Genomic DNA, 26,016 nt, shown 5'->3' with positions numbered 1-26,016 from the left:
TGTTTGGGGCCCTGGACAGTGGAAAGGGAGGAGGTATAAGGGCATGTGTTGCATCTCCTGTGCTTGCACAGGAAGGTACCGTGGGAAGGGGAAGGGGTGTTGGGGGTGATAGAGGAGTGGACCAGGGTGTTGCAGAGGGAGCGGCCCCTTCGAAATGCTGAAAGGTGTGGGGGGGGGGAAGATGTGTTTGGTGGTGGGATCACACTGGAGATGGCGGAGGATGATCCGTTGAATGTGGAGGCTGGTGGGGTGAAAGGCGAGGACGAGGGGAACCCTATCGTGGTTCTGGGAGGGAGGGGAAGGGGTGAGAGCAGAAGTGCGGGGAAATGGAATGGACACGGTCGAGGGGCCATGTCATGAGACATTTTTTTAATGCAGCGAGTTGTTGTGATCTGGAACGCGCTGCCTGAAAGGGCGACGGAAGCAGATTCAATAGTAACTTTCAAAAGGGAATTGGATAAATACTAGAAGGGGAAAAATTTGCAGGGCTATGGGGAAAGAGCAGGGGGTAGTGGGACTAATTGGAGAGCTCTCTCAAAGAGCCGGCACAGGCACGATGGGCCGAATGGCCTCCCTCTGTGCTGTAAGATTGTGGTTGACAGCTCTGTTGTTGGGAGTCAGTGATTGCTGTGGTAACAGAGCCTCTTGGTACCGCAGCAATCTGCTGTCTTCTGTCACCGTCTCTGCTGCTGTTGGCTCTGACTTTATCTTGGAACTCTACAAATCTTAAAATTAAAAAAAAACTCCAGGCCCAAGAGAAACAGGCTGGCTTGCTTTCAGAGTGTCTGCACGGATTGTCTGTGTTCCCTCCGGCCCATAGATGGTCCCTGCTCTATAGACGAGGGGGGAACCTCCTTCATTGCTCAGTGTCATGCCTGCCCTGCCCTTTCACCAGCCCCCTCCGTCCACTGCTTGACTCGCCGGCCAGCTGGGAGCCTGCAAGTGGGGGCTGGACCCTGGCAGGAAGGAGAGGAGAAGCATGCAGCCTGGTCGCAGCTGAGCACTGGCTGTCTGCAGAGAAGGGAGGGCTTGGGGACTGGGACTGGGCGTGGAGGGAGAGGAGATGAGATGAGGCAGCGTGAGATCCTGCAACCCTCGCAGGGAGCTTTCATTTTCTTTGCTTCACTGAACATGCCAGGCAGAGCGATGACAATGAAGAGCACCGGAGATCTGACTCGAGCCTTTGGAAGCAGGAGGTATGATTTAGTTATTAAACGAGCAGTGTATTTTAGATGAAGACTAGCCGGGGACACAATGCATGTTAATGATTCTCTTTGTTCTTTCAGCAGTGTCGCTGCATAGTTCAGTCAAGGACTCCGGTTCTGTGTTTTTAGTTGTTTTTATTTTATAACCTTCAGTGTTGTTGTAGGGTTTCCAGCACAGAGGCTCACTCGCACTTGTACCCCAAACTCTGAATCTGAACCCCGTCTAATGAGGCTCGCTGCTGGGATTGCTGAACTTGGGATGTGTTGTGGCTCTTCTTGCCTCTCCTCCTGTAGGTGTCAGACCCACACTGGTGGAGGGGGGGAGGTGGCTGGGACTTCCAGTTCTAAGGTATCCCCCACCCCACCAACGTCAGACAGTCATGGCCAGCAGGGTGGGAGGTCTGGTGTGTGTTGGGGGGTGGGGTGGTTGGGGGGGGGGGGGTGGTGTTGGGGGGTGGGGTGGTTGGGTGGGGGGGCATCAGAGGCCAATATCCCATTCTAACACAAGGTCCAGGTCCACACAGGCACCTTCCAGCAAAGGGTCGCTGGATACTGAGCAGGAGCTTGACCGCCCCCCACCCCCATACCCTAGAGGCACTGAGGCCGACAGGGATTGAACCAGATCAGTATAGCTCAGTACTACACTGGACAGGGCATTTACAACAACAACACCTTGCATTGATATAGCGCCTTGAATGTGGTAAAACGTCCCAAGGCGCTTCACAGGTGTGTTATCAAACAAAATTTGACACCGAGCCACATAAGGAGATATTAGGGTAGGTGAAGAGGTAGGTTTTAAGGAGCGTCTTAAAGGAGGAAAGAGAGGTAGCGAGGCAGACAGGTTTAGGCAGGGAATTCCAGAACTTAGGGCCCAGGCAACAGAAGGCACGGCCACCAATGGTTGAGCGATTATAATCAGGGATGCTCAAGAGGCCAGAATTGGAGGAGCGCAGAGATCTCGGGGGGGATGTGGGGCTGGAGCAGATTACAGAGATAGGGAGGGGCGAGGCCATGGATGAGAATTTTGAAATCGAGGCGCTGCTTAACCAGGAGCCAATGTAGGTCAGCGAGCACAGGGGAGATGGGCGAACAGGACTTGGTGCGAGTTAGGACATGGGCAGCCGAGTTTTGGATGACCACAAGTTTACGTAGGGTGGAATGTGGGAGGCCGGCCAGGAGTGTGTTGGAATAGTCGAGTCTAGAGCTAACAAAGGCATGGATGAGGTTAGTGTTGGGGTAAGTGTTTCATCTTCTCCCCCTCCATGGTGGGTACAATTCCATTGGTGCTCAAGTTCACCCAATCCGTGAGTCTTCATGTGCGAGCTCTACTGATTAGCTATTTCCGTGGGGCATCACAGGTGAGCCTGATCTTGTCCTCACCCGTGCACCGGAAACGCTGGCTGGCTTATCCTTCCCTAGCCCAGGACACGGGGGGAATATTGTGCGTTATTGAGGTTATAAGGGGGTGTGAGGGTTTCACGTACAGAGAGCAGGCCCAACCTTGGACATGTCAATCCCTCTGCGTCGCTGCTTTGTTCTGAGTCTAAGGCAGGCCCACCAACTCTCCCTCGCTCAGCAGGAGTTTGACCTGAGAGATTACGATAACAGAAAATGCTGGAAAAACTCAGCAGGCCAGGCAACATCCGTGGAGAGAGAAATAGAGTCAACGTTTCAGGTCGAAACCCTTCGTCAGGACTGAAAAAGCACAGGAAATGAAACAGATTAAAAGGCCAGTTTGGGGGCTGGGAAATGGGGATGAGAGAACAAACCAGTCCTGTCACCATCTCGTCTGGTTTTGAATACCTCTTAATGTCTCTTCACTTCTCTTTTGTTCTCTCATCCCCATTTCCCAGCCCCCAAACTGGCCTTTTAATCTGTTTCATTTCCTGTGCTTCTTCAGTCTTGACGAAGGGTTTCGACCTGAAACGTTGACTCTATTTCTCTCTCCACGGATGTTGCCCTGGCCTGCTGAGTTTTTCAGCGTTTTCTGTTGTTGTTTCGGATTTCCAGCATCCGCAGTATTTTGCTATCGCATGAGAGATTATCATGTCCACCCTCCCGCCCCACCACAGGCTCAGGATTGGCACCGCCCCCCCCCCCCCCCCCGTATAAGAAATAGGAGGAGTAGGCCATTCGGCCCTTCGAGCCCGCTCTGTGCTCGCAACGCCTGACATTTCTCTTGCTGGGCTGCAAGCGGCTGGCGTGGAGCCTGGGCAATCCAGCCGCCGGCCGTTAAAATGAATGCACAGGTTGTGAAGTGGGGAAAAAGGGGAGAAAAAGAAAGAAAAAAGGTGGAGGTGTGGGGGAGAGAAAGTAACGAAGAATAGAAAGAATCTGTCAGTCTCACTTGGAAGTCCATTGGGGCCCACGGTATAAACGCAGTTTGCCACATTTAACCAGGTTGAGGGTCCTGGTACGAGGTGGCGACTGAGGTTTATGGTGACAGAAATCTCTCTCCGTGGATTAAACCATTAGTGATGGCTCTGGCCAAAGGGAGCCTTGTTGCAATTGTCTTAAAGAGGTTCCCAAATGGATTTATTGGGATTATCGTGGATTGCAATTGCACTAACTAGGAAACAAGCTGGTCGCTGGTTTGTGGTTTGCTTGCCTCGCGGTATCTGCTGCTGTTCCAGTGAAAGTTGCTGTGTCTTCATTTCCTCGCACTAACTTCCCCTTTCGTTTCCTGGCACGTGGTGCCGTCGGGGCTGCAGCTATTGTGATTTCAGCTCCTGGGGGCTGAGAACTGGTCCTTGCTGGGAGCTGGCGCCAAGGTGTGTCTGCTCAGAGAGCTCGGAGGGGTTGTAGGGCTGGAGGAGGTTAGGGAGATGGGCAGAAACCCTGGTGGATGTCCCTTCCCCCTCCCCCTTCCTTAGCCCAGGGAAGTTGGAGCTACTTGTAGATTTCCAGTTACTGTCTTGGTTAACCTCAGTTAACTCAGGGTAGATTGAGGAACTAGGATGTCCCTTCCCCCTCCCCCTTCCTCCTGTGTAGCTCAGTCCCTAGCCAGGCAACATATTCAGACACTAGACCACCAGCGTCTTAGCTTGTTGCCTTCATGGCTCACTTAAGTGTGCACCCTGGCGCCTTGTGGACCAGATATGAAGTTCAACTCCATGTTCTCTTTAATTTTCATGCATCTCAAGTTGCAAATACTAACCAATTTTGGGGTTCCCATCCTTGTTTTCAAATCCCTCCATGGGCTTCCTGTAACCTCCTCCAGCCCAACAACCCTCCAAAGTCTCTGCGCTCCTCTAATTCTGGCCCCTTGAGCATCTCCATTTTTCATCGCTCCACCATTGGCAGCCGTGCCTTCAGCTGCTAAGCTCTGGAATTCCCTCCCTAAACCTTTCCGCCTCTCTCTCCTCCTTTCTTCTTAGGCAGTCCCTCGGAACTGAGGATGACTTGCTTCCACACTAAAAATGAGTTCTCAGGTGACTGATGAGTCCAATGCGGGACCTACAGTCTCTGTCACAGGTGGGGCAGACGGTGGTTGAAGGGGCGGGTGGGTGGGGTGCTTGGGTTGACGTGCACTCCTTCCGCTGTTTGCACTTGGCTTCCGCTTGCTCCCGGCGAAGAGACTCGAGGTGTTCGGCGCCTTCCCGGATGATTCTCCTCCACTTTGTGCGGTCTTGGGCCAGGGATTCCCAGGTGTCGGTGGGGATGTTGCACTTTTTCAAGGAGGCTTTGAGGGTGTCATTGAAGCGTTTCCTCTGCCCACCTGGGGCTCCTTTAAGACGCTCCTTAAAACCAACCTCTTTGACCAAGCTTTTGGTCACCTGTCCTAATATCTTCTCATGAGGCTCGGTGTCAGTTTTTGTCTCATAACGCTCCTGTGAAGCGCCTATGCTAAAAGGCGCTATGTAAATGCAAGAAGTTGTTGTTGTTCTGATTTAGGATTTACCCGGGCAAGAACAGCACTTCTCAAAACTCCAGGCCCGCAATGTTCAGACAGAACAAACCAGCAAGGAAGAAACGCAATGGGGTAATAGGACTGGTTGGCCTGGTCTGCGAGGGATGGATTTCTGGGGTTCGGGGGGCCCCCTGGAGTCACGGCTTTAAGTGGAAGGGACGGGGCTGGGAGCAGTGGCGTTGAGCTGCAGCTGGTCTGGGTGTAAATGAAAACACGCTCTATTTTAGTCAATGTCCTCGCTACTTCAGTGTTTCATTTCATATTTCTATAATTAGGAGGAGTAGAACTTATTTACTTGGACAGGAGTAGCTGTAAGGCTTTGACTCGTTGCTTAGGTCCGGCTCATCTTCAAATCGGGCGAAGATTTGATGCTAAGACGTTTGTTAAAGGGCCTAAACCGGGTTTAACCTCAGTGATTCCTCACGGTTTCATGCTATTACATGGTAAAAGAATCGTACTGCACAGAAGGAGGCCATTCGGCCCATCGTGCCTGTGCCGGCTCTTTGTAAGAGCTCTCCAATTAAATCAATTCAATTCAATTTTATTTGCCACATGTAACTAGTACAATGGAATGCTTACTCCCCGTGGGGACGCGTCAGCTATTTTTACAGCGCCGTGTTCAGAAAGTCAATTCTTTGGCACCCAGTGGCAGTGGGAGCACGATGTCCCTCAGCCGCTCCGTCCTCCTCGTCCCCGCGGCCTCCTCCTCACTGTTGCCGGCTCGGCTCCACGTGTGGTGGCCTGCTTCTCCCGCTCACCCTCCATTACTGCTGATCCTTTCAACCAACCTGTGCAGCAGCTGGAGCCTGAAAATCAGCTTCACTGCCCCTCGATTTAAATCGATTCCCCAACACGTTACTTTATCCGGCCGCTGATTCCGCCTCTCCCCGGGCCCGGCCTTCCGTTTTCTCCCCGGAGGCCCCTGCAAATTTTTTCCCTTCATATATTTATTCAATTCCCTTTTTGAAAGTTACTATTGAATCTGCTTCCACCGCCCTTCCAAGCAGCGCGTTCCAGATCATTGAAACATATATAATTCTGACAGGGCTGGACAGACTGGATGCAGGGAGGATGTTTCCCCTGGCTGGGGGGGGGTCTAGAACGAGGGGTCACAGTCTCAGGATACGGGGTAGGACATTTAGGACTGAGATGAGGAGAAATTTCTTCACTCAGAGGGTGGTGAACCTGTGGAATTCTCTACCACAGAAGGTTGTGGAGGCCAAGTCACTGAATATATTTAAGAAGGAGATAGATAGATTTCCAGACACAAAAGGCATCAAGGGGTATGGGGAGAGAGCAGGAATATGGTATTGAGATAGAGGATCAGCCATGATCATATTGAATGGCAGAGTAGGCTCGAAGGGCCGAATGGCCTACTCCTGCTCCTATTTTTCTGTGTTTCTATGTCTATGTTTCTATCACAACTTGCTGCGTAAAAAAAGTCTCATCTCCCCTCTTGCATTTATGTAGCACCTTTCACATCCTCACGAGGCCCCAAAGCACTTTGCAGCCCAGTGAATTACTTTGAAAGTAGAGTCACTCTAGGCAAACATGGCAGCCAATTTGCGCACAGCAAGGTCCCACAAACAGCAATGAACTGTATGACCTGTACTCCCTCAGTGCTGCGCTGGGAGTGTCAGCTTAGAAATATGGTTTCAAATTCTGAAGTGGTGCTTGAACCCACGACCTTCTGACTTAAAAGCAAGAGTGCTACCACTGAGGCACTTTTGTTCCTACCTAAGACGGGCTCACCATCACATTCCACGGTTTGTCCTTTGACCCAGTTTTCTCTCCTTCCCTGAAGGTGCTGACTCATATTGGGGTTCAGTTCCACAGGTGGTGGCTGCCCCATCTCCCCCGAATACCTTGCCCAAGGGGCCGTTCTGACAACTGAGAGCTGACAGGCCATTGTTTACATAGGATTAAGTAGGATATACGGCACAGAAACAGGCCATTCGGCCCAACCAGTCCATGCCGGCGTTTATGCTCCACTCGAGCCTCCTCCCGTCTTTCCTCATCTAAATCTATCAGCGTAACCCTCTATTGGCCTTGGAGGGAGTGCAGCGTAGGTTTACCAGAATGATACCCGGACTTCAGGGGTTAAGTTATGAGGAGAGATTACACAAACTAGGGTTGTATTCCCTAGAATTTAGAAAGTTAAGGGGTAATTTGATCGAAGTTTTCAGTATATTAAGGGGAACTGATAGAGTAGATAGAGAGAAACTATTTCCGCTGTTTGGGGATTCTAGGACTCGGGGCATAGTCTAAAAATTAGAGCCAGACCTTTCAGGAGTGAAATTAGGAAACACTTCTACACACAAAGGGTGGTAGAAGTTTGGAACTCTCTTCCGCAAACGGCAGTTGATGCTAGATCAATTGTTCATTTTAAATCTGAGATTGATAGATTTTTTTTTAACCAAAGGTATTAAGGGATATGGGGCAAAGACGGGTATATGGAGTTAGGTGGTAGATCGACCACGATCTCATTGAATGGTGGAACAGGCTCAAGGGGCTGAATGGCCTCCCTCTGTTCCTATGTTCCCTTCTCCCTCATATGCTTGTCTAGCCTCCTGTTAAATGTATCGATACTATTCGCTTCAACCACTCCCTGTGGTAGCAAGTTCCACATTCTCACCACTCTCTGGGGAAAGAAGTTTCTTCTGAATTCCCTGTTGGGTTTCTTGGTGACTATCTTATATTGATGGCCTCTAGCTTTGCTCTTCCCCACAAGTGGAAACATTCTCTCTGTATCCACTCTATCAAAACCTTTCAACATTTTAAAGACCTTTATTCGGTCACCCCTCAGCCTTCTTTTTTCAAGAGAAAAGAGACCCAGCCTGTTCATCCTTTCCTGATATGTATAACCTCGCATTTCTGGTATCATCCTTGTAAATTCTTTTTGCACCCTCTCCAGTGCCTCTATATCCTTTTTGTAATTATGGTGCCCAGAATTGTACACAGGCCATTGTTATTGGGGGAGACACCACAGCTGAACAGTGCATGTTACAGCAGGGGTCACCGGATCAGGGTCAGGACCGGAGACCCTGGCTGATGTTCCACTCTCTAAACCAGGAACCCAGGCTGCGTTTACCCAAAGGGGACACCGGATAACAATCACTGGTGTGAATGTTGTTCCCATTTTCCCACAATTACCACAAGTGCAGCACAAGTAAAATTCATGAGCGGTGGTCCAGATCTTTAACATAGGCCCTGGATCAGTAATAGAGGTCGTAGGTCATTGATATACACCCTGGGTCATTAATGGAGATCAATAGCCATTAACTGCAGTCCTGATTCATTAATGGAGTCCTAGGTGCGCGGCACCAGGTCATTAACTGGATCGCTTGATCGACACCCTATCCACCACCATAAACATTCACTCCCTCCACCACCGGCGCACTGTGGCTGCGGTGTGTACCATCTACAAGATGCACTGCAGCAACTCGCCAAGGCTTCTTCGGCAGCACCTCCCAAACCCGGGACCTCTTCCACCTAGAAGGACAAGGGCAGCAGGCGCATGGGAACACCATCACCTCCAAGTTCCCCTCCAAGTCACACACCATCCTGACTTGGAAGTGCATCGGCTGTTCCTTCATCGTCGCTGGGTCAAAATCCTGGAACTCCCTCCCTAACAGCACTGTGGGAGCACCTTCACCACACGGACTGCAGCGGTTCAAGAAGGCGGCTCACCACCACCTTCTCAAGGGGCAATTAGGGATGGGCAATAAATGCTGGCCTTGCCAGCGATGCCCTCATCCCAGGAACGAATAAAGAAAAACAGAAGCACTGGATCACTAATGGAGACCTGGGTCATTTACAGTTTTTAAACTGTTTAAATTAATTTGTTGCATTTTGTGATTTAATTTGCCATCAGCCATTACTAACCAATCAAAAACAGCAGAACAAGGCCTGCTAATATATTTATTTCTAAAAATGCGCTTCAATTGAGACTTTAGACCGAGGCCCTGACCATTTCGGTAGTTCCGGTGGACGTTATCCTGGCCAACATTTTTCCCTCATCCAATATCACCCAAATCGGGCTGAACTGGTCATTTAACTCACCGCTCTTTGCGGGATCTTGCCGTGTGCAAGATTGCGGGCAGGCTTGCCAAATAATGACAGTCGCTGCCCTTCAAAGGTAATTTGTTGTATGTGAAACGCGCTGAGATAAGGGATAAGGCTCTATATAAATGCAAGGAAAGTTTAGAGTTTGCACTGAGAAATACGAGTGAAGATTCAAGGCCCACAGTGAGGGACCCCCACCCAGCAAGGTTGAAAACTGTCTTGAGAAAAGACAAGAGTAAATCAAGAAATAATGGCTTGGAGATGCCAAGCTGAGGAATTGAAAGCCTGTAGCTTGTAGGAGGGAGAGAAAACTGAGGGTGGCAAGGATTTCCACAGTCCCACGGCACTGGGAAAGATCTTGAGATGATTAGGAGGCCATGCAATGAGCGAGGATAATGGGGAGGAAGAAGAGCTTTGGGAAGAGTATATTAGGAGCTTAGGAGGAAGGTCAGAGGAGCAATGGCCTTGGCGGAATTGATAACAGGATTACGGGAAAGTTGTGATGCTGAGCGAGAGAGTTTGGAGGACCAAGGTCAGAGAAACATAGAAACATAGAAGATAGGAACAGGAGTAGGCCATTCGGCCCCTCGAGTCTGCTCCGCCATTCAATGAGATCATGGCTGATCATCCAAACTCAGTACCCTGTCCCTGCCTTCTCCCCATATCCCTTGATCCCTTTAGCCTTAAGAAATATATCTAACTCCGTCTTGAATATATTTAATGAATTGGCCTCAACTGCCTTCTGTGATAGAGAATTCCGCAGGTTCACCACTCTCTGGGTGAAGAAATTCCTCCTCATCTCTGTCCTAAATGGCTTATCCCTTATCTTTAGACTGTGACCCCTGGTTCTGGACTCCCCCGCCATCGGGAACATCCTTCCTGCATCTAGTCTGTCTAGTCCTGTTAGAATTTTATAAGTTTCAATGAGATCCCCTCTCATTCTTCTAAACTCCAGCGAGTATAAGCCCAATCGACCCAATCTCTCCTCATACGTCATTCCTGCCATCCCAGGTATCGGTCTGGTGAATCTCCGCTGCACTCCCTCTATGGCAAGAACATCCTTCCTCAGATAAGGTGACCAAAACTGCACACAATACTCAAAGTGTGGTCTCACCAAGGCCCTGTACAACTGCAGCAAGACATCCTTGTTCCTGTACTCAAACCCTCTCGCTATGAAGGCCAACATACCATTTGCCTTCTTAACCGCCTGCTGCACCTGCATGCTTACCTTCAGTGACTGGTGCACAAGGACACCCAGGTCTCGTTGCACTTCCCCTTCTCCCAATCTATTGCCATTCAGATAATAAACTGCCTTCCTGTTTTTGCCACCAAAGTGGATAACCTCGCATTTATCCACATTATACTGCATCTGCCATGCATCTGCCCAATCACCCAACCTGTCCAAATCATACTGGAGTTTCTCGGCATCCTCCTCACAGCACACATGCCCACCCAGCTTTGTGTCGTCTGCAAACTTGGAGATATTACATCTAGTTCCCTCATCTAGATCATTATTATATATTGTGAATAGCTGGGGTCCTAGGGCCGATCCCTGCGGTACCCCACTAGTCACTGCCTGCCACTTGGAAAAAGACCCATTTATTCCAACTCTTTGCTTTCTGTCTGCCAACCAGTTCTCTATCCAAGTCAGTACCTTGCCCCCAATCCCATGTGCCTTAACTTTACACGCTAATCTCTTATGCAGGACCTTATCAAAGGCCTTCTGAAAGTCCAAATACACCACATCCACTGGTTCTCCCTTATCTATTCTATCAGTTACATCCTCAAAAAATTCCAGAGAAGGATCAAATATTAGAAATCTTAGTCAACAAAATTCTGTGCTGCCCAGGAGTGTGACAAGGACCTTCTAACTGATCGGCAATACATTAAACACCTAGTTACTGCTCAATCAATTCTAATGCCTGCTGACAGGACACTTCCTACATAGGATGATAATTGCCCATCACCCCCTGTGCTCGCCGACCTACATTGGCTCCCGGTCCAGAAACGCCTTGATTTTAAAATTCTCATCCTTGTGCTCAAATCCCTCCATGGCCTCGCCCCCCTTCCCTATCTCTGTAATCTCCTCCAGCCCCTACAACCCTCCGAGATCTCTGCGCACCTCCAATTCTGGCCTCTTGAGCATCCCAGATTTTCATCTCTCCACCATTGGTGGCTGTGCCTTCAGCTGTTGAGGCCCTAAGCTCTGGAATTCTCTGCCTAAACCTCTCCACCTCTCTCTCCTTTGATGCTCCTTGAAACCTACCTCTGTGACCAAGCTAATATGTGGCTCGCTGTCAAATTTCATCTGATAATCGCTCCTGTGAAGCACCTTAGGATGTTTTACCATGTTAAAGGCACTATATAGATGCAAGTTGTTGTTCCACTTCTGGCTTGACAATGACCATTGCAAATGCTATGGTCCTGAGCCCTAGATTACGTCAATGTGTCAGGAATACCCAGGAAGGATTTATTGTCTGACACTTGATACATTCTATAGGTAACCTTACCAGTTGCAGATTCTTACACCCCCGGATCCCAGTAACAGGCCAGATGTGTTTGTTAAAGAAATGGTTTTCTCTGCAGAGCAAAGTTTACTGAATGATCTGATTTTTTTCACTAAATGAGCTCCGTGGGCTGAGTGAGACATTCTCCGTTCCTAGGGCTTTCCAGGTCAGGATATTTCTGGGCGGCAATCAGTCTGCTGCTGTCTAAAGATCACGGCGGTGCCTGGTTCCCAGTGTTGGTATGGACCCAAAACAGGACAGGTTCAAACTCTACTTTGTGCTGTGTTGGCGAGCTGGGGCAGAGTTGGCTCCCTGCCCAATCCCAGCCCCAGCCCTCACCTCCTGCCCCCATCCCCATCCTCATCCCCATCTCCCAACCCCCATCCCCAACTCCCAGCCCACAATCCCCACCCCCAGCCCCAGCCCTCAGCCCCAACCCCCAGCCCTCAGCCCCAACCCCCAGCCTCAGCCCCAACCCCCAGCCCTCAGCCCCAACCCCCAGCCTCAGCCCCCAGTTCCAACCCCAGACAATAAGGAAATGGCAGACTTGTTAAATTAAATTTGTATCCGGTTTCACAGTGGAGGAAGAGGACAAGATTTCAGCGGTGTAAGGGAGATGAAAAATAAATCAAGGGGAGGAACTTAGTGGGTTTAATATAAATTAAAAAAACATGGGAATGGAGAAAATAATGAAACTTAAGATAGACAAATCTCCAGGACCTGATGGTTTCCACCCCAATATATTAAAAGAAATAGGGGAGGAAATTGCAGATGCGTCAGTCATAATTTTCCGACGCTCTCTTGATTCGGGTATTGAGCCGTTGGATCGGTAAATTGCAAATGCCAGTCCAATATTTCAGAAGGGAGAGAGAAACCAGGGAAGTGCAGGCCCTGTCAGTCTAATGACAGTTGTGGGGAAGATTTTGGAATCTATCATCAGGGACAGATTGAGTGAGCACTTGGACAAGTGCTGATCAAAGAGAGCCAGCACCGATTTGTGAAGGCCAGGTGGTGTCAGACTAACCTCGTTGAATTTTCTGAGGAGGTCATCAGCATGGTGGATAGGGGAGTCGCTGTAGATGTCTATATCGACTTCCGCTAAGGTGGTTAAGAAGGCATACAGAATACTCGCCTTTATTAGCCGTGGCGTAGAATACAAGAGCAGGGGGGTTATGCTTCAACTGTATAAAACACTAGTTAGGCCTCAGCTAGAGTACTGCGTGCAGTTCTGGTCACCACATTACAGGAAAGATGTGATTGCACTAGTGAGGGTACAGAGGAGATTTACAAGGATGTTGCCGGGAATAGAGAATCTGAGCTATGAGGAAAGACTGGATAGGCTGGGTCTGTTTTCCTTGGAACAGAGGAGGCTGAGGGGAGACCTTATTGAGGTGTATAAAATTAAGAGGGACATAGATAAAGTGGATAGAAAGGACCTATTTCCCTTAGCAGAGGGGTCAAAAACCAGGGGGCACAGATTTAAAGTAATTGGTGGAAGATTTAGAGGGGATTTGAGGGGAAATTTCTTCACCCAGAGGGTTGTGGGGGTCTGGAACTCACTGCCTGAAAGGGTGGTAGAGGCAGGAACCCTAACCACATTTAAAAAGTACTTGGATGTGCACTTGGGGTGCTCTAACCTGCAGGGCTACGGACCAAGAGCTGGGAAGTGGGATTAGGCTGGATCGCTCTTTGTTGGCCGGCGCGGACACAATGGGCCGAAATGGCCTCCTTCTGTGCTGTAACTTTCTATGATTCTATGATCCGTGGGCATTCGATAAGGTTCCGCACAAGAGATTATTAGCAAAAAAATGAGCGTACATGTAATCTTGTGACACGGGTCGGTAATTGGTTGCAATTAGAGTAGGGACTAAGGGTTCGTTCTCTGATTGGTGGGATGTGCCAAGTGGCGTACCCCAGGGAATAGAGAGTTGTATATCCAAGTTTGCAAATCACAGTAAGTTCGGAGCCGCAGTGGGTGCGGATGGGAGCAGGAAGTTAGAAAGGGACATAGACAAAGTGAGTGGGCAAAACTGTGGCAGATGGAGGTCAATGCGGGGAATGGGGAGGTCATCCCACTCTGGATCTGAGAAAGACAAATCAGAATATTTTCTTAATGGTGAAAGACTAGGAGCTGTGGAGGAGCAAAGGGATTTAGGTATCCATGGAGACAAATCACTAAAAGCTAAAAGGCTAATGGTCTTTATCTCAAGGGAGTTGGAATTCAATAGTGAGGAAGTGATGCTTCAGTTGTACAGACACTTGGTCAGACCCCAATCTGGAGTACGATAGCAAAATACTGCAGATGTTGGAAATCCGAAATAACAACAGAAAATGCTGGAAAAACTCAGCAGGTCAGGCAACATCCGTGGAGAGAAATTTGAGTTGACGTTTCGGGTTGGAAGGGTCCAACCCGAAATGTCAACTCAAATTTCTCTCCACGGATGTTGCCTGACCTGCTGAGTTTTTCCAGCATTTTCTGTTGTTATTCCCAATCTGGAGTAACTACGTTCAGTTTTGGGCACTAAACCTCAGGAAGGATATATTTTTTTTATTTGTTCATGGGATGTGGGCATCGCTGGCAGGGCCAGCATTTATTGTCCATCCCCAATTGCCCTCGAGAAGGTGGTGGTGAGCTGCCTTCTTGAACCACTGCAGTCCGTGTGGTGAAGGTGCTCCCACAGTGCTGTTAGGGAGGGAGTTCCAGGATTTTGACCCAGCGACGATGAAGGATCGGCGATATACTTCCAAGTCAGGATGGTGTGTGACTTGGAGGGGAACTTGGAGGTGGTGGTGTTCCCATGCACCTGCTACCCTTGTTCTTCTAGGTGGAAGAGTTCGCGGGTTTGGGAGGTGCTGCCGAAGAAGCCTTGGCGAATTGCTGCAGTGCATCTTGTAGATGGTACACACTGCAGCCACGGTGCGCCGGTGGTGGAATGAGTGAATGTTTAAGGTGGTGGATGGGGTGTCAGTCAAGTGAGCTGCTTTGTCCTGGATGGTGTCGAGCTTCTTGAGTGTTGTTGGAGCTGCACTCATCCAGGCAAGTGGAGAGTATTCCATCACGCTCCTGACTTGTGCCTTGTAGATGGTGGAAAGGCTTTGGGGAGTCAGGAGGTGAGACACTCGCCGCAGAATACCCAGCCTCTGACCTGCTCTTGTTGCCACAGTATTTATGTGGCTGGACCAGTTAAGTTTCTGGTCAATGGTGACCCCCCCAAGATGTTGATGGTGGGGGATTCGGCGATGGTAATGCCGTTGAATGTCAAAGGGATTGGACTTGGAGCGGGTGCAGCTCAGATTCACCAGAATGATACCGGGGCTCAAAGGGTTAAATTATGAGGACTGGTTGTATAAACGTGGCTTGTATTCCCTCGAGTTTAGAAGTTTGAGGGGTGATCTGATCAAGGTGTTTAAAATGTTTAAGGGATTCGACAGGGTAGATAGGGAGAAACTATTTCCTCTGGTGGGGGGGGAGTCCAGAACAAGAGGGCATAACCTTAAAATTAGAGCCAGGCCGTTCAGGGGTGATGTCAGGAAGCACTTCTTCACACAAAGGGTGGTGGAAATCTGGAACTCTCTCCCCCAAAAAGCTGTGGATACTGGGGGTCAATTGGAGCTTTCAAGGCTTGAGATCGATAGATTTTTGTTGGTTAAGGGTATCAAGGGACATGGAGCAAAGGCGTGTAAAAGGAGTTAAGATACAGATCAGCCACGATCTAATTGAATGGCAGAACAGGCTCGAGGGGCTGAATGGCCTCCTCCTGTTCCTATGACAAATTGCCTATTTTGGTCACAGAAAGATCCCACGTGGACCGTTAACCCGAGCGGTTCTCCAAGTCACCCACTGTGAATTTACAGCACTTTCGGTTTTTATTCGAGATTGCTAGTGTTTTTTAAATCTGTTACACCTGACCCGGGAGCACATGAGCGTACAGAGAAAAGCTGTGAGGCATGGGCGCCGGGAAAAGGCGTGCTTGTCTTGTGTGCGATGCCCCCCCCCCATGGTCGCCTGGCAACTCGCTGTCCATGCTGCTCCAAGAAGCATAAGCACTTGCCTGAGGGATGCTCGTGGAACCAAACCCCGGGTGGGGGGCGGGGGGATGGATTGCATGTGACACACATACCACTGCCTCTGCCATATTGGATGTCGTTCCTTCGGCAAGCTTTTAAGGTCAAGAATTTTTGACAAGCAGAAGTGAAAATTTCTGTTGGCAGCTGTATATACAAAACCTCAGCTGGAGTACTGTGTCCAGTTCTGGGCACCACACTTTAGAAAGGACGTCAAGACCTCGGAGAGGGTGCAGAGGCGATTTACTAGACTGGTACCAGGGATGAGGGAATTCAGTTATGCGGAGAGACTGGAGAAGCTACGTTGAGCAGAGAAGGTTAAGGGGAGATTTAATAGAGGCGTTCAAAATCATGAGGGCTTTTGATAAAAGTAGATCGGGAGAAACTGTTTCCGCTGGCAGGAGGGTCGGTAACCAGAGGACACAGATTTAAAATAACTCGCAATAAAGCCAGAGGGGGAGATGAGGAGACTTTTACTTTACACAGCGAGTTGTTGTGATCTGGAATGCGCTGCCTGAAAGGGCGGTGGAAGCAGATTCAATAGTAACTTTTGAAAGGGAATTGGATAAATACTTGAAAAGGAAAAATTTTCAGGGACTACGGGGAAAGAGCAGGGGGGAGTGGGACTAATTGGAGAGCTCTTTCAAAGAGCCGGCACAGGCACAATGGGCTGAACGGCCTCCTTCTGTGCTGTATCATTCCATGATTCTAACAGCCTTCAACCTCTGTATTCACACTTACCCCACTGCTCAATCTTTGTCGTAGGGAGGGGCCGAGGATTTTGTGCAACAAAATCATAACGAACGCGTTTATAAATTTCGCTGTACATGGAAGAAATCTTGCTGTTTGTTCGCCAACTGGTTCCGTTTAATACCTTCCCCAGGTCCCGGTAACCGTGCCGACGCTCCTCAATGATTGACAGCTGTCGGCCTTGCTCGTCAGGACCCCGGCTGGGGATGAGGCCCGATTGGCTGCGGGCGCGGCGGATCCCCGAGTGACTCGGCAGTTCAAGGGTCATTTGCCATGGCGAGAATGGCCACGGCTTTGGGCGGCAGTGCCGTCGGTGGCAAAACTATGTCCTGCAGCCTGGATGCCCCCGCCAACGCCATTGGCGTTTGCCGTGACGGCACCCAAGTGGCAGTGGCCGGGCGCAACATCTTCAAAATCTACGCCATCGAGGAGGACCAGTTCAGCGAGAAGGCCAACCTGCGGGTGGGCCGCAAGCCTTCGCTCAACTTCAGCTGCGCCGACGTGGCCTGGCACCAGATGGAGGAGAACCTGCTGGCGACGGCGGCCACCAACGGCGCGGTGGTGACCTGGAACCTGGCCAAGCCCTCCCGCAACAAGCAGGACCAGCTCTTTATGGAGCACAAGCGCACCGTCAACAAGGTTTGCTTCCACCCGGTGGAGCTGTACATCCTGCTGAGCGGGTCGCAGGACGGCTCCATGAAGTGCTTCGACCTGAGGAGGAAGGAGTCCGTCTGCACCTTTTCAGGTAGGGACCGGACCCACCGATTCCATCCCCCTTCCCCTGTCTCGGGCTGTACCAGACCCTTCGCAACCCCGGCCACCTGTTTGACCCCGGCCACCTGTTTGACCTCGGCCACCTGTTTGACCCCGGCCACCTGACGTAAGAAAACTACTAGGCACTTGGTCTAAGCGTTAAACAAAGCTTTAATCAACTGTTTTACAACATGGAGGTCTAGTTGTGTCCGTTACTAGTTCCTGTTAAGAATGTCCTGCGCAAGCTGGGCCTGTGCCCGAGTATTTATACTCTCCCTGGACAGCGCCACCCGCAGGCTGCTCAGTTCATTCCGGTCACCACCTGTTTGACCCCGGCCACCTGTTTGACCTTGGCCACTTGTTTGACCCCGGTGACCTGTTTGACCCCGGCCACCTATGTGACCCCAGCCACCTGTTTGACCTCGGCCATTTGTTTGACCCCGGTGACCTGTTTGACCTCGGCCACTTGTTTGACCCCGGCCTCCTGTTTGACCCTGAGCTGTGCTTCCAAACCCTGCATCCTCCATTTCACAACGACCTTCTACATCCACCTCCGTCCCTTGCCCCAGCTCATCTGCTGCTGAAACCCTCATCCATGTCTTTCTTAGCTCCAGACTTGACTATTCCCCTTCACCCATCGCCCCCTGGGCTCGCCGACCTACATTGGCTCCCGGTCCAGCAACAACTCAATTTTAAAATTCTCACCTTTGTGTTCAAATCCCTCCCTGGCCTCGCCCCCCTCCCTATCTCTGTAACCTCCTCCAGCCCTACAACCCTCCCTATCTCTGTAACCTCCTCCAGCCCTACAACCCTCCCTATCTCTATAACATCCTCCAGCCCTACAACCCTCCCTATCTCTGTAACCTCCTCCAGCCCTACAACCCTCCCTATCTCTATAACATCCTCCAGCCCTACAACCCTCCCTATCTCTGTAACCTCCTCCAGCCCTACAACCCTCCCTATCTCTGTAACCTCCTCCAGCCCTACAACCCTCCCTATCTCTGTAACCTCCTCCAGCCCTACAACCCTCCCTATCTCTGTAACCTCCTCCAGCCCTACAACCCTCCCTATCTCTGTAACCTCTTCCAGCCCTACAACCCTCCCTATCTCTGTAACCTCCTCCAATCCTACAACCCTCCCTATCTCCATAACCTCCTCCAGTCCTACAACCTTCCCTATCTCTATAACCTCCTCCAGCCCTACAACCCACCCTATCTCTGTAACCTCCCACAGTCATACAACCCTCCCTATCTCTGTAACCTCCTCCAGCCCTACAACCCTCCCTATCTCTATAACCTCCTCCAGCCCTACAACCCTCCCTATCTCTATAACCTCCTCCTGCCCCTACAACCCTCCCTATCTCTGTAACCTCCTCCAGCCCTACAACCCTCTGAGAACTCCGCGTTCCTCCAACTCTGGCCTCTTGTGCATCACCCACTTCCTTCGTCCCGCCTTTAGCGGCCATGCCTTCAACTGTCTAGGCCCTAAGCTCTGGAATTCCCCCCCAATATCTCTCCAGCTCTCTTCTCTTTTGAGACGCCCCTTAAAACCTATCTCAGGGAAGGGCAGGGGGTCAAATATACCAAATTTATTCAAGGAGGAGTTGGATATATTTCTTAAGGCTAAAGGGATCAAGGGACATGGGGAGAAAGCAGGGACCGGGTACTGAATTTGGATGATCAGCCATGATCTCATTAAATGGCGGAGCAGGCTCGAGGGGCCGAATGGCCTACTCCTGCTCCTATCTTCTATGTTTCTATACCAGCAGAACTCTTAATTTACACTGTTGACTCCCTTGAGCACATAATCTAGGCCGACACACCCCAGTGCAGAACTGAGGGAGTGCTGCAGTGTTGGAGGTGCCGTCTTTTGGACCGAGGCTCCGTCTGCCCTCTCGGGTGAATGTAAAAGTTCCCACGCCAGGGTCGTTCTCGCCGGTATCCTGGCCAATATTTACCCCTCAACAAACTCCTATTATCTGGTGATTATCACATTGCTGTTTGTGGGAGCTTGCTGTGCGCAAATTGGCTGCTGCGTTTCCCACATTACAACAGTGACTCCACTTCAAACAGTACTTCACCTGCCGCCGAGTGTCCCCCTCAAGGCATTTGGAGGTCAGTTGCCTGGTTATTCGGAGAGTAAAGCTCTGGCCTCCTGTGTTAGCCCAAACCCCCCTCCACGCCCCCGTGCCTTTACTGTGGTGCGCTGCCCCCGCAGGTCAGTCGGAGAGTGTGCGCGACGTCCACTTCAGCGTCCGAGACTTTTTCACCTTCGCCGCCACCTTCGAGAACGGCAACGTGCAGCTGTGGGACATGCGGAGGCCGGATCGGTGCGAGCGGATGTTTACGGCGCACAACGGGCCCGTCTTCTCCTGCGACTGGCACCCGGACGACAGGTAGGACTGGAGGTAGCGAGGAGGACACGTTTGTACACGTACATGGACACGCACGGGAAGGTGTACAAGCACACACACACGAGCGTGCACATGGACACACGCACATGGACACACGAGCGTGCACATGGACACATGCACATGGACACACGAGCGCGCACATGGACACAGGAGCACACACACACAAGAGCGTGTACATGGACACACACAGGAAGGTTTACAAGCACACACACACGAGCGTGCACATGGACACAGGAGCACACACACACAAGTGCGTGTACATGGACATGCACGGGAAGGTGTACAAGCACACACACACGAGCGTGCACATGGACACACGCACATGGACACACGAGCGCGCACATGGACACACGAATGCACACACGGACACACGCACATGGACACACGCACATGGACACATGCACATGGACACACGAGTGTGCACATGGACACGCACATGGACACACAAGCGTGCACATGGACACGCACATGGACACACAAGCGTGCACATGGACACGCACATGGACACACAAGCATGCACATGGACACGAGCGCGCACACGGACACACGAGCGTGCACATGGACACATGCACATGGACACAGGAGCACACACACGGACACACGAGCGCACACGGACACACGAGCACGCACATGGACACGCGAGCGCGCACACGGACACACGAGCGTGCACACGGACACACGAGCGTGCACACGGACACACGAGCGTGCACATGGACACAGGAGCACACACACGGATCACGAGTGCACACGGACACGCGAGCACGCACATGGACACGCGAGCACGCACATGGACACACGAGCGTGCACATGGACACAGGAGCATGCACACGGACACACGAGCACACACGGACACACGAGCATGCACACGGACACACGAGCGTGCACGGACACGAGTGCGCACACGGACACACGCGGTGGGGGGTGGGAGGGGGCGGGGAGGAGGGGCGGGGGCCTTTCTGGGTCAGAGATTGAGCCGTATCGAGTGAGTGCTTTGTTCAAGTACAGACCTGCTCTTGCTGGGATGCTCTTGATATCTTGCGTTTCTCACGTAGGGGCTGTTTGGTGACTGGTGGCCGGGACAAAATGGTCAAAGTGTGGGACCTGACCGGCTACAAGGCCAGGGAGACCTACTGTGTCCAGACCATCGCCTCGGTGGCTCACGTGCTCTGGCGCCCGGACAGGAAGTACCACATTGCCACCTGCTCCATGATGGTTGACCACAACATTTACGTCTGGGACGTGCGCAGGCCCTATGTCCCCTTCGCCATGTTCGAGGAACACAAGGACGTGACCACCGGCATCGCCTGGCGCCACGCCCACGACCCCCACTTCCTTCTCTCCGGCTCAAAGGACAGCACCCTCTACCATCACTTCTTCAAGGACGCCCGGCGGCCGGCCAGCCAGGCGGTCCCGGAGGGCCTGTGTGTCAGCCTCTTTGGCGACGTGGCGTTTGCCGTCAAGGAGGGCCTGTGCTCAGCCGAATCCCACCGCAAGACCTGCGGCCCCGACCGGCGCTACCCCTTCTTCTTCATCCGTCGGCAGGACCCGGCCGAGCAGTTCACCAACGTGTCGAGTGCCCTCAGCGTCTTCGAGAGCCAGCCGGGCCCCGCCTCCGTGGAAGGGTTCGCCGAGACGGCCAGGCGCTACTGCCTGAGCGGGGGGCCGCTGCCCGAGCTGTGCGACCGCAACGCGGCTGTGGCCCGGGAGCTGAGGCGCTACCAGGTGGCGCAGATCTGGATGATGCTGAAGATCGTTTACGCCGGGGCGGCGGGCAACATGGTGCCAGGCGCTGGCAAGACGGGTCACCCCCTCAGCAGGTACTGTGTCCCTGGGATGGGGGGGGGGGCGGTCACACCTTCAGCGCACCCTTCAGACCATACAACATACAGCGCATGTACACCGCGTGCAGCACCGTCGCACCAAACGGGGTGCACTGCAAACGCACAGCAGCAACTTGCATTTATATAGCGCCTCCAACCTAGCACAACGTCCCAAGGCGCTTCATGAGAGCGTTATCAGCCACTCTCGTGAAGGCAAAGTTTGACACCGAGCCACAGAAGGAGATACTAGGACAGGTGACCCAAAGGCTTGGTCGACGGTTATGTTTTTAAGGAACTTCTTCAAGGAGGAGAGAGAGTCGGGGAGGTTTAGGGAGGGTAATTCCAGAGCTTGGGACCTGGGCAGCTGAAGGCACGGCCGCCAGTAGTGGAGTGATTAAAATTGGGGATGCGCAAGAGGCCAGAATTGGAGGAGTGCAGAGATCTCGGAGGGTTGTGGAGCTTACAGGAGGTTACAGAGATAGGGAGGGGCGAGGGCCATGGAGGGGTTGGAACACAAGGATGAGAATTTTTAAATTTGAGGCGTTGTTGGACTGGGAGCCAATGAAGGTCAGTGAGCACAGGGGGTGATGGGTGAACGGGACTTGGTGCGAGTTAAGATACGAGTTTTGAATGAGCACAAGTATATGGTGGGTGAAAGATGGGAAGCTAGCCAGGAGTGCGATGGAATAGTCAAGTCTAGAGGTATAACATACAACATTGATACAACATACTTTAAAAAAACACAACATAGAATAAACACAGCATATTATGTACAAGTAACATACAGCACACACTGCAGTGTTAGCCGTGCCTCAGTGGGCAGCACCCTCGCCTCTGAATCAAAAGGTTGTGGGTTCAAGTCCCACTCCAGAGACTTGAACACAAAAATCCAGGCTGACACTCCCAGGGGAGTGCTGCACTGTCAGAGGTGCCGTCTTTCAGATGAGATGTTAAACCAAGGGCCCGTTTGTCCTCTCAGGTGGATGTAAAAAATCCCGCGGCCACTATTTCGAAGAAGAGGTGGGCATTTCTCCCTGGTGTCCACCAACATCACTAAAACAGATCATCAGGTCATTGTTTGTGGGAGCTTGCTGTGCACAAATTGGCTGCTGCGTTACCCACATTACAACAGTGACTACACTTCCAAAAGTACTTCATTGGCTGTAAAGCGCTCTGGGGCGTCCTGAGGTCATGAAAGGCGCTACAGAAATGCAAGAACTGCTTTATCGCATTCAACAGACCTACAGTATTTGGCTCACGCTGATTCTCATTTCTGGGGTTAAGTCCAAGCAATAATTAACACAGTCACCGTGATCTAAAAAGCATTATTTTACATTTTTTAATGTAAACTGGACACGGAACATGCAATTTTCCCCAGGTGTTTCTATGGAAACACAACATGTGTTGCCACGGCGCCCGCTGCAAATGATGACACTGGCCCCTGACATCCTGCGGAGTGCAGCACCTGTGATTGGCTGCCGCACCTTGTGCTCTGGACTCCAAGCCGCCGGCTCCTGCCCGGACATGCTTCACTCAGCGTGACAGGCGATGGCAGCAGCCTTACAGCTGGGCCAGAGGGTCGCGTGTTCCAGCCCCACACCAGGACTTGAGCAAAAGAACCAGAGGCGACATGAGGAAACATTTTTTTAACACGGCGAGTTGTTAACATAAGAACATAAGACACAGGAGCAGGAGTCGGCCATTCGGCCCCTCGAGCCTGCTCCGCCATTCAATAAAATCATGGCTGACCTTCGACCTCAACTCCACTTTCCCGACCGATCTCCATATCCCTCGATTCCCCTAGAGTCCAAAAATCTATCGATCTCGGCCTTGAATATACTCAAAGACTCAGCAATCACAGCCCTCTGGGGCAGAGAATTCCAAAGATTCACCACCCTCTGAGTGAAGAAATTTCTCCTCATCTCAGTCTTAAATGGCCGATCCCTTATCCTGAGACTGTGACCCCTAGTTCTAGACTCTCGAGCCAGGAGAAACATCCTCCCTACGTCTACCCTGTCAATCCCCCCCAGAATCTTGTATGTTTCATTGAGATCACCTCTCATTTTTCTAAACTCCAGAGAGTATAGGCCCAATCTACTCAATCTGATCTGGAATGCACTGCCTGAAAGGGCGGAGGAAGCAGATTCAATCGTAACTTTCAAAAGGAGAATTGGAGAAATACTTGAAGGGATAAAATTTGCAGGTCTGCGGGGAAAGAACGGGGGAGCGGGACTAATTGGCAAACTCTCTCAAAGAGGCACGATGGGCCAAATGGCCTCGTTCTGTGCTGTATCATTCTACGATTCTATAACCTAGGCAGTGTTGCGGGAGTGCTGGACTGCCAGCTATGGTGTTCTTCCAATGAGATGTTAAACCAAGGTCCCATCCGCCTGTTGGGGTGGTTCACTTGGAGGTTAAAAATCCCATGGCCCTCAACCAACACCACCGAAAACCGGTTAACTGGCTCATTGGTGTTTATGGGAAGTTGCGGGTGCAGAATGGTTGTTGCGTTTGCCCAAGTAACAACAGTACTTCCATCGGGAATTCATTTCACAAAGTGTTTGAGACGTTTCAACATGACAAGGCACGACAAAAACGTGAGTATCGAGGAGCCTTTCGCCCCGTCAGCTTGGGCTGGATATGGGCACAGGTTCCAGGACTCTGCCCACGCCCACCGCTCTGTATTAGCGCCACCTGCCGTGTCATACATTGTTCTGGGTTGTCAAGGATTCTCTGCTTATTCTCTCCTCTCCTCCCCCCCCCCTCCACCTCCGCAGCTTTACTTTAAAAGACGGTACGACGGCGTTAGGAAGTGAAGTCAAACTGGAGCGGGCCCGAATGGAGAACCGGCAGGACAGCTTACCCCTGGATTCAACCATCACCTTACTGCAAACTAACGAAGGTACCAAGATATGTGGGGGCTTTATTCATTAGAACATAAGAATTAGGAGCAGGAGTAGGCCATATGGCCTCTCGAGCCTGCTCCGCCATTCAATAAGATCATGGCTGACCTTCAACCTCAACTCCACTTTCCCGCCCGATCTCCATTTCCTTGATTCCCCGAGAGTCCAAAAATTATCAATCTCAGTCTTGAATATACTCAACGAATCAGCATCCACAGCCCTTTGGGATAGAGAATTCCAAAGATTCACAACCCTCTGAGTGAAGAAATTTCTCTTCATCTCAGTAAGGCCGACTCCTTATCCTGAGACTATGCCCCCTAGTTCTAGACTCCCCAGCCAGGGGAAACAACCTCTCAGCATCTGCCCTGTCAAGCCCTGTAAGAATTTTATATGTTTTAATGAGACCACCTCTCATTCTTCTAAACTCCAGAGAGTATAGGCCCATTCTACACAATCTCTCTTCATAGGACAACCCTCTTATCCCAGGAGTCAATCTAGTGAACCTTCGTTGCACCGCCTCTAAGGCAAGTATATCCTTCCTTAGATAAGGAGACCAAAACTGTACACAGTACTCCAGGTGTGGTCTCACCAAAGCCCTATATAATTGCAGCAAGACGTCTTTACTGTTATACTCCAATCCCCTTGCAATAAAGGCTAACATACCATTTGCCTTCCTAATTGCTTGCTGTACCTATATGTTAACTTTCGGTGCTTCATGTACAAGGACACCCAAATCCCTCAGAATACCAAATTTTATTCCCCCGATTTTATTTCTATGACTCCTGCTCATTTCAAGATAACTTTGTGTGTTTTTAACAAACAGATTGACCTCCTGCGGTGGTAGTTGGAAAAGTCCTTTACTCTTTAAACAGATTCGTAAAGCTAAAGGTAGCAATATGTCTGATAATTCATTTCATTTATTATTGACCAAACATTAATCTTAAACACCCATACAGAGTAGCGCACGTTAGTTTCACATCTAATCACTCACGTGCGTGGATTTTAATGAGGACCCATGAAGGTGGCTTCTCCAAGCCTGTTCACGCCACCGGGTCCCATAGGCAGCAAGTGGTTGCTTTCTTTCTAACGAAGAAAAAAACACTATTGCTTATTTACACCATTTTCTTTGTGGTATACTTCCTGCAGGGTGCAACACTGTCTGATGTTTTATGACCACCCAATTGTTTGATCCAGTTGCCAGAGACCAGAGGCCCCATGCTGTTACTTCCTATCATTGCTTTCCCCGAGCCATAGCTTTGTTGTAAACAACCATTGATGCATGCTCTCATAGCAGCAGATTGCCTTTTATATTGCAGCAATCTCCTGCTCTCACACTGCCCCCTGCTGTGATGTAAAGCCTGAGTTTTAAAAGCTTATGGGGGAAAAATTCGGTTGATTAGCGCCTCTGGGGGGCGCTAGAAAGTAGCGCCCTAGTGTGGCGATTTCAACGCCGCTCGCGAAATTGACCAGTTGTTTTGCGGTGGCGCTAAACACTACTGCCACGATCTCCTGCGTCCGCAGATCATGACGTCAGTCGAGCGTGCAATGCCCCGGACCGGATATTGAGTCGCGCCCCCTGCCTTAGCGCCTGCCGCTAGGAACGACAGGTAGAGGGGAACGTTTTC

The 26,016-nt window shown here is 50.9% G+C and overlaps 1 protein-coding gene across 3 annotated transcripts in view; it reads left to right on the top strand.

Annotated features, from left to right (window-relative positions):
* The first annotated feature begins 901 nt into the window (after positions 1-901).
* Positions 902-26,016, top strand: part of LOC147099012 (GATOR2 complex protein WDR24-like) — a 47,569-nt gene continuing 22,454 nt past the window's right edge. The window contains exons 1-5 of one of the 3 annotated variants that reach the window (XM_085969541.1): positions 902-1,196; positions 16,636-17,247; positions 19,473-19,650; positions 20,721-21,485; positions 24,266-24,390. In XM_085969541.1, the coding sequence (XP_085825667.1) occupies positions 16,776-17,247; positions 19,473-19,650; positions 20,721-21,485; positions 24,266-24,390 (1,540 nt within the window). In that variant the 5' untranslated portion in view covers positions 902-1,196; positions 16,636-16,775. Of the gene's footprint in view, positions 1,197-15,901; positions 16,070-16,635; positions 17,248-19,472; positions 19,651-20,720; positions 21,486-24,265; positions 24,391-26,016 lie in introns of those variants that run through there. The other 2 variants (XM_085969543.1, XM_085969542.1) reach the window with 2 other exon arrangements.

This window comes from Somniosus microcephalus, chromosome 28 (assembly GCF_052327205.1).
Source record: "Somniosus microcephalus isolate GS21.2 chromosome 28, FLI_Smic_1.0, whole genome shotgun sequence".
Classification (NCBI taxonomy): Eukaryota; Metazoa; Chordata; class Chondrichthyes; order Squaliformes; family Somniosidae; genus Somniosus; species Somniosus microcephalus.
This window is presented reverse-complemented; position numbering and strand designations above follow the sequence as displayed.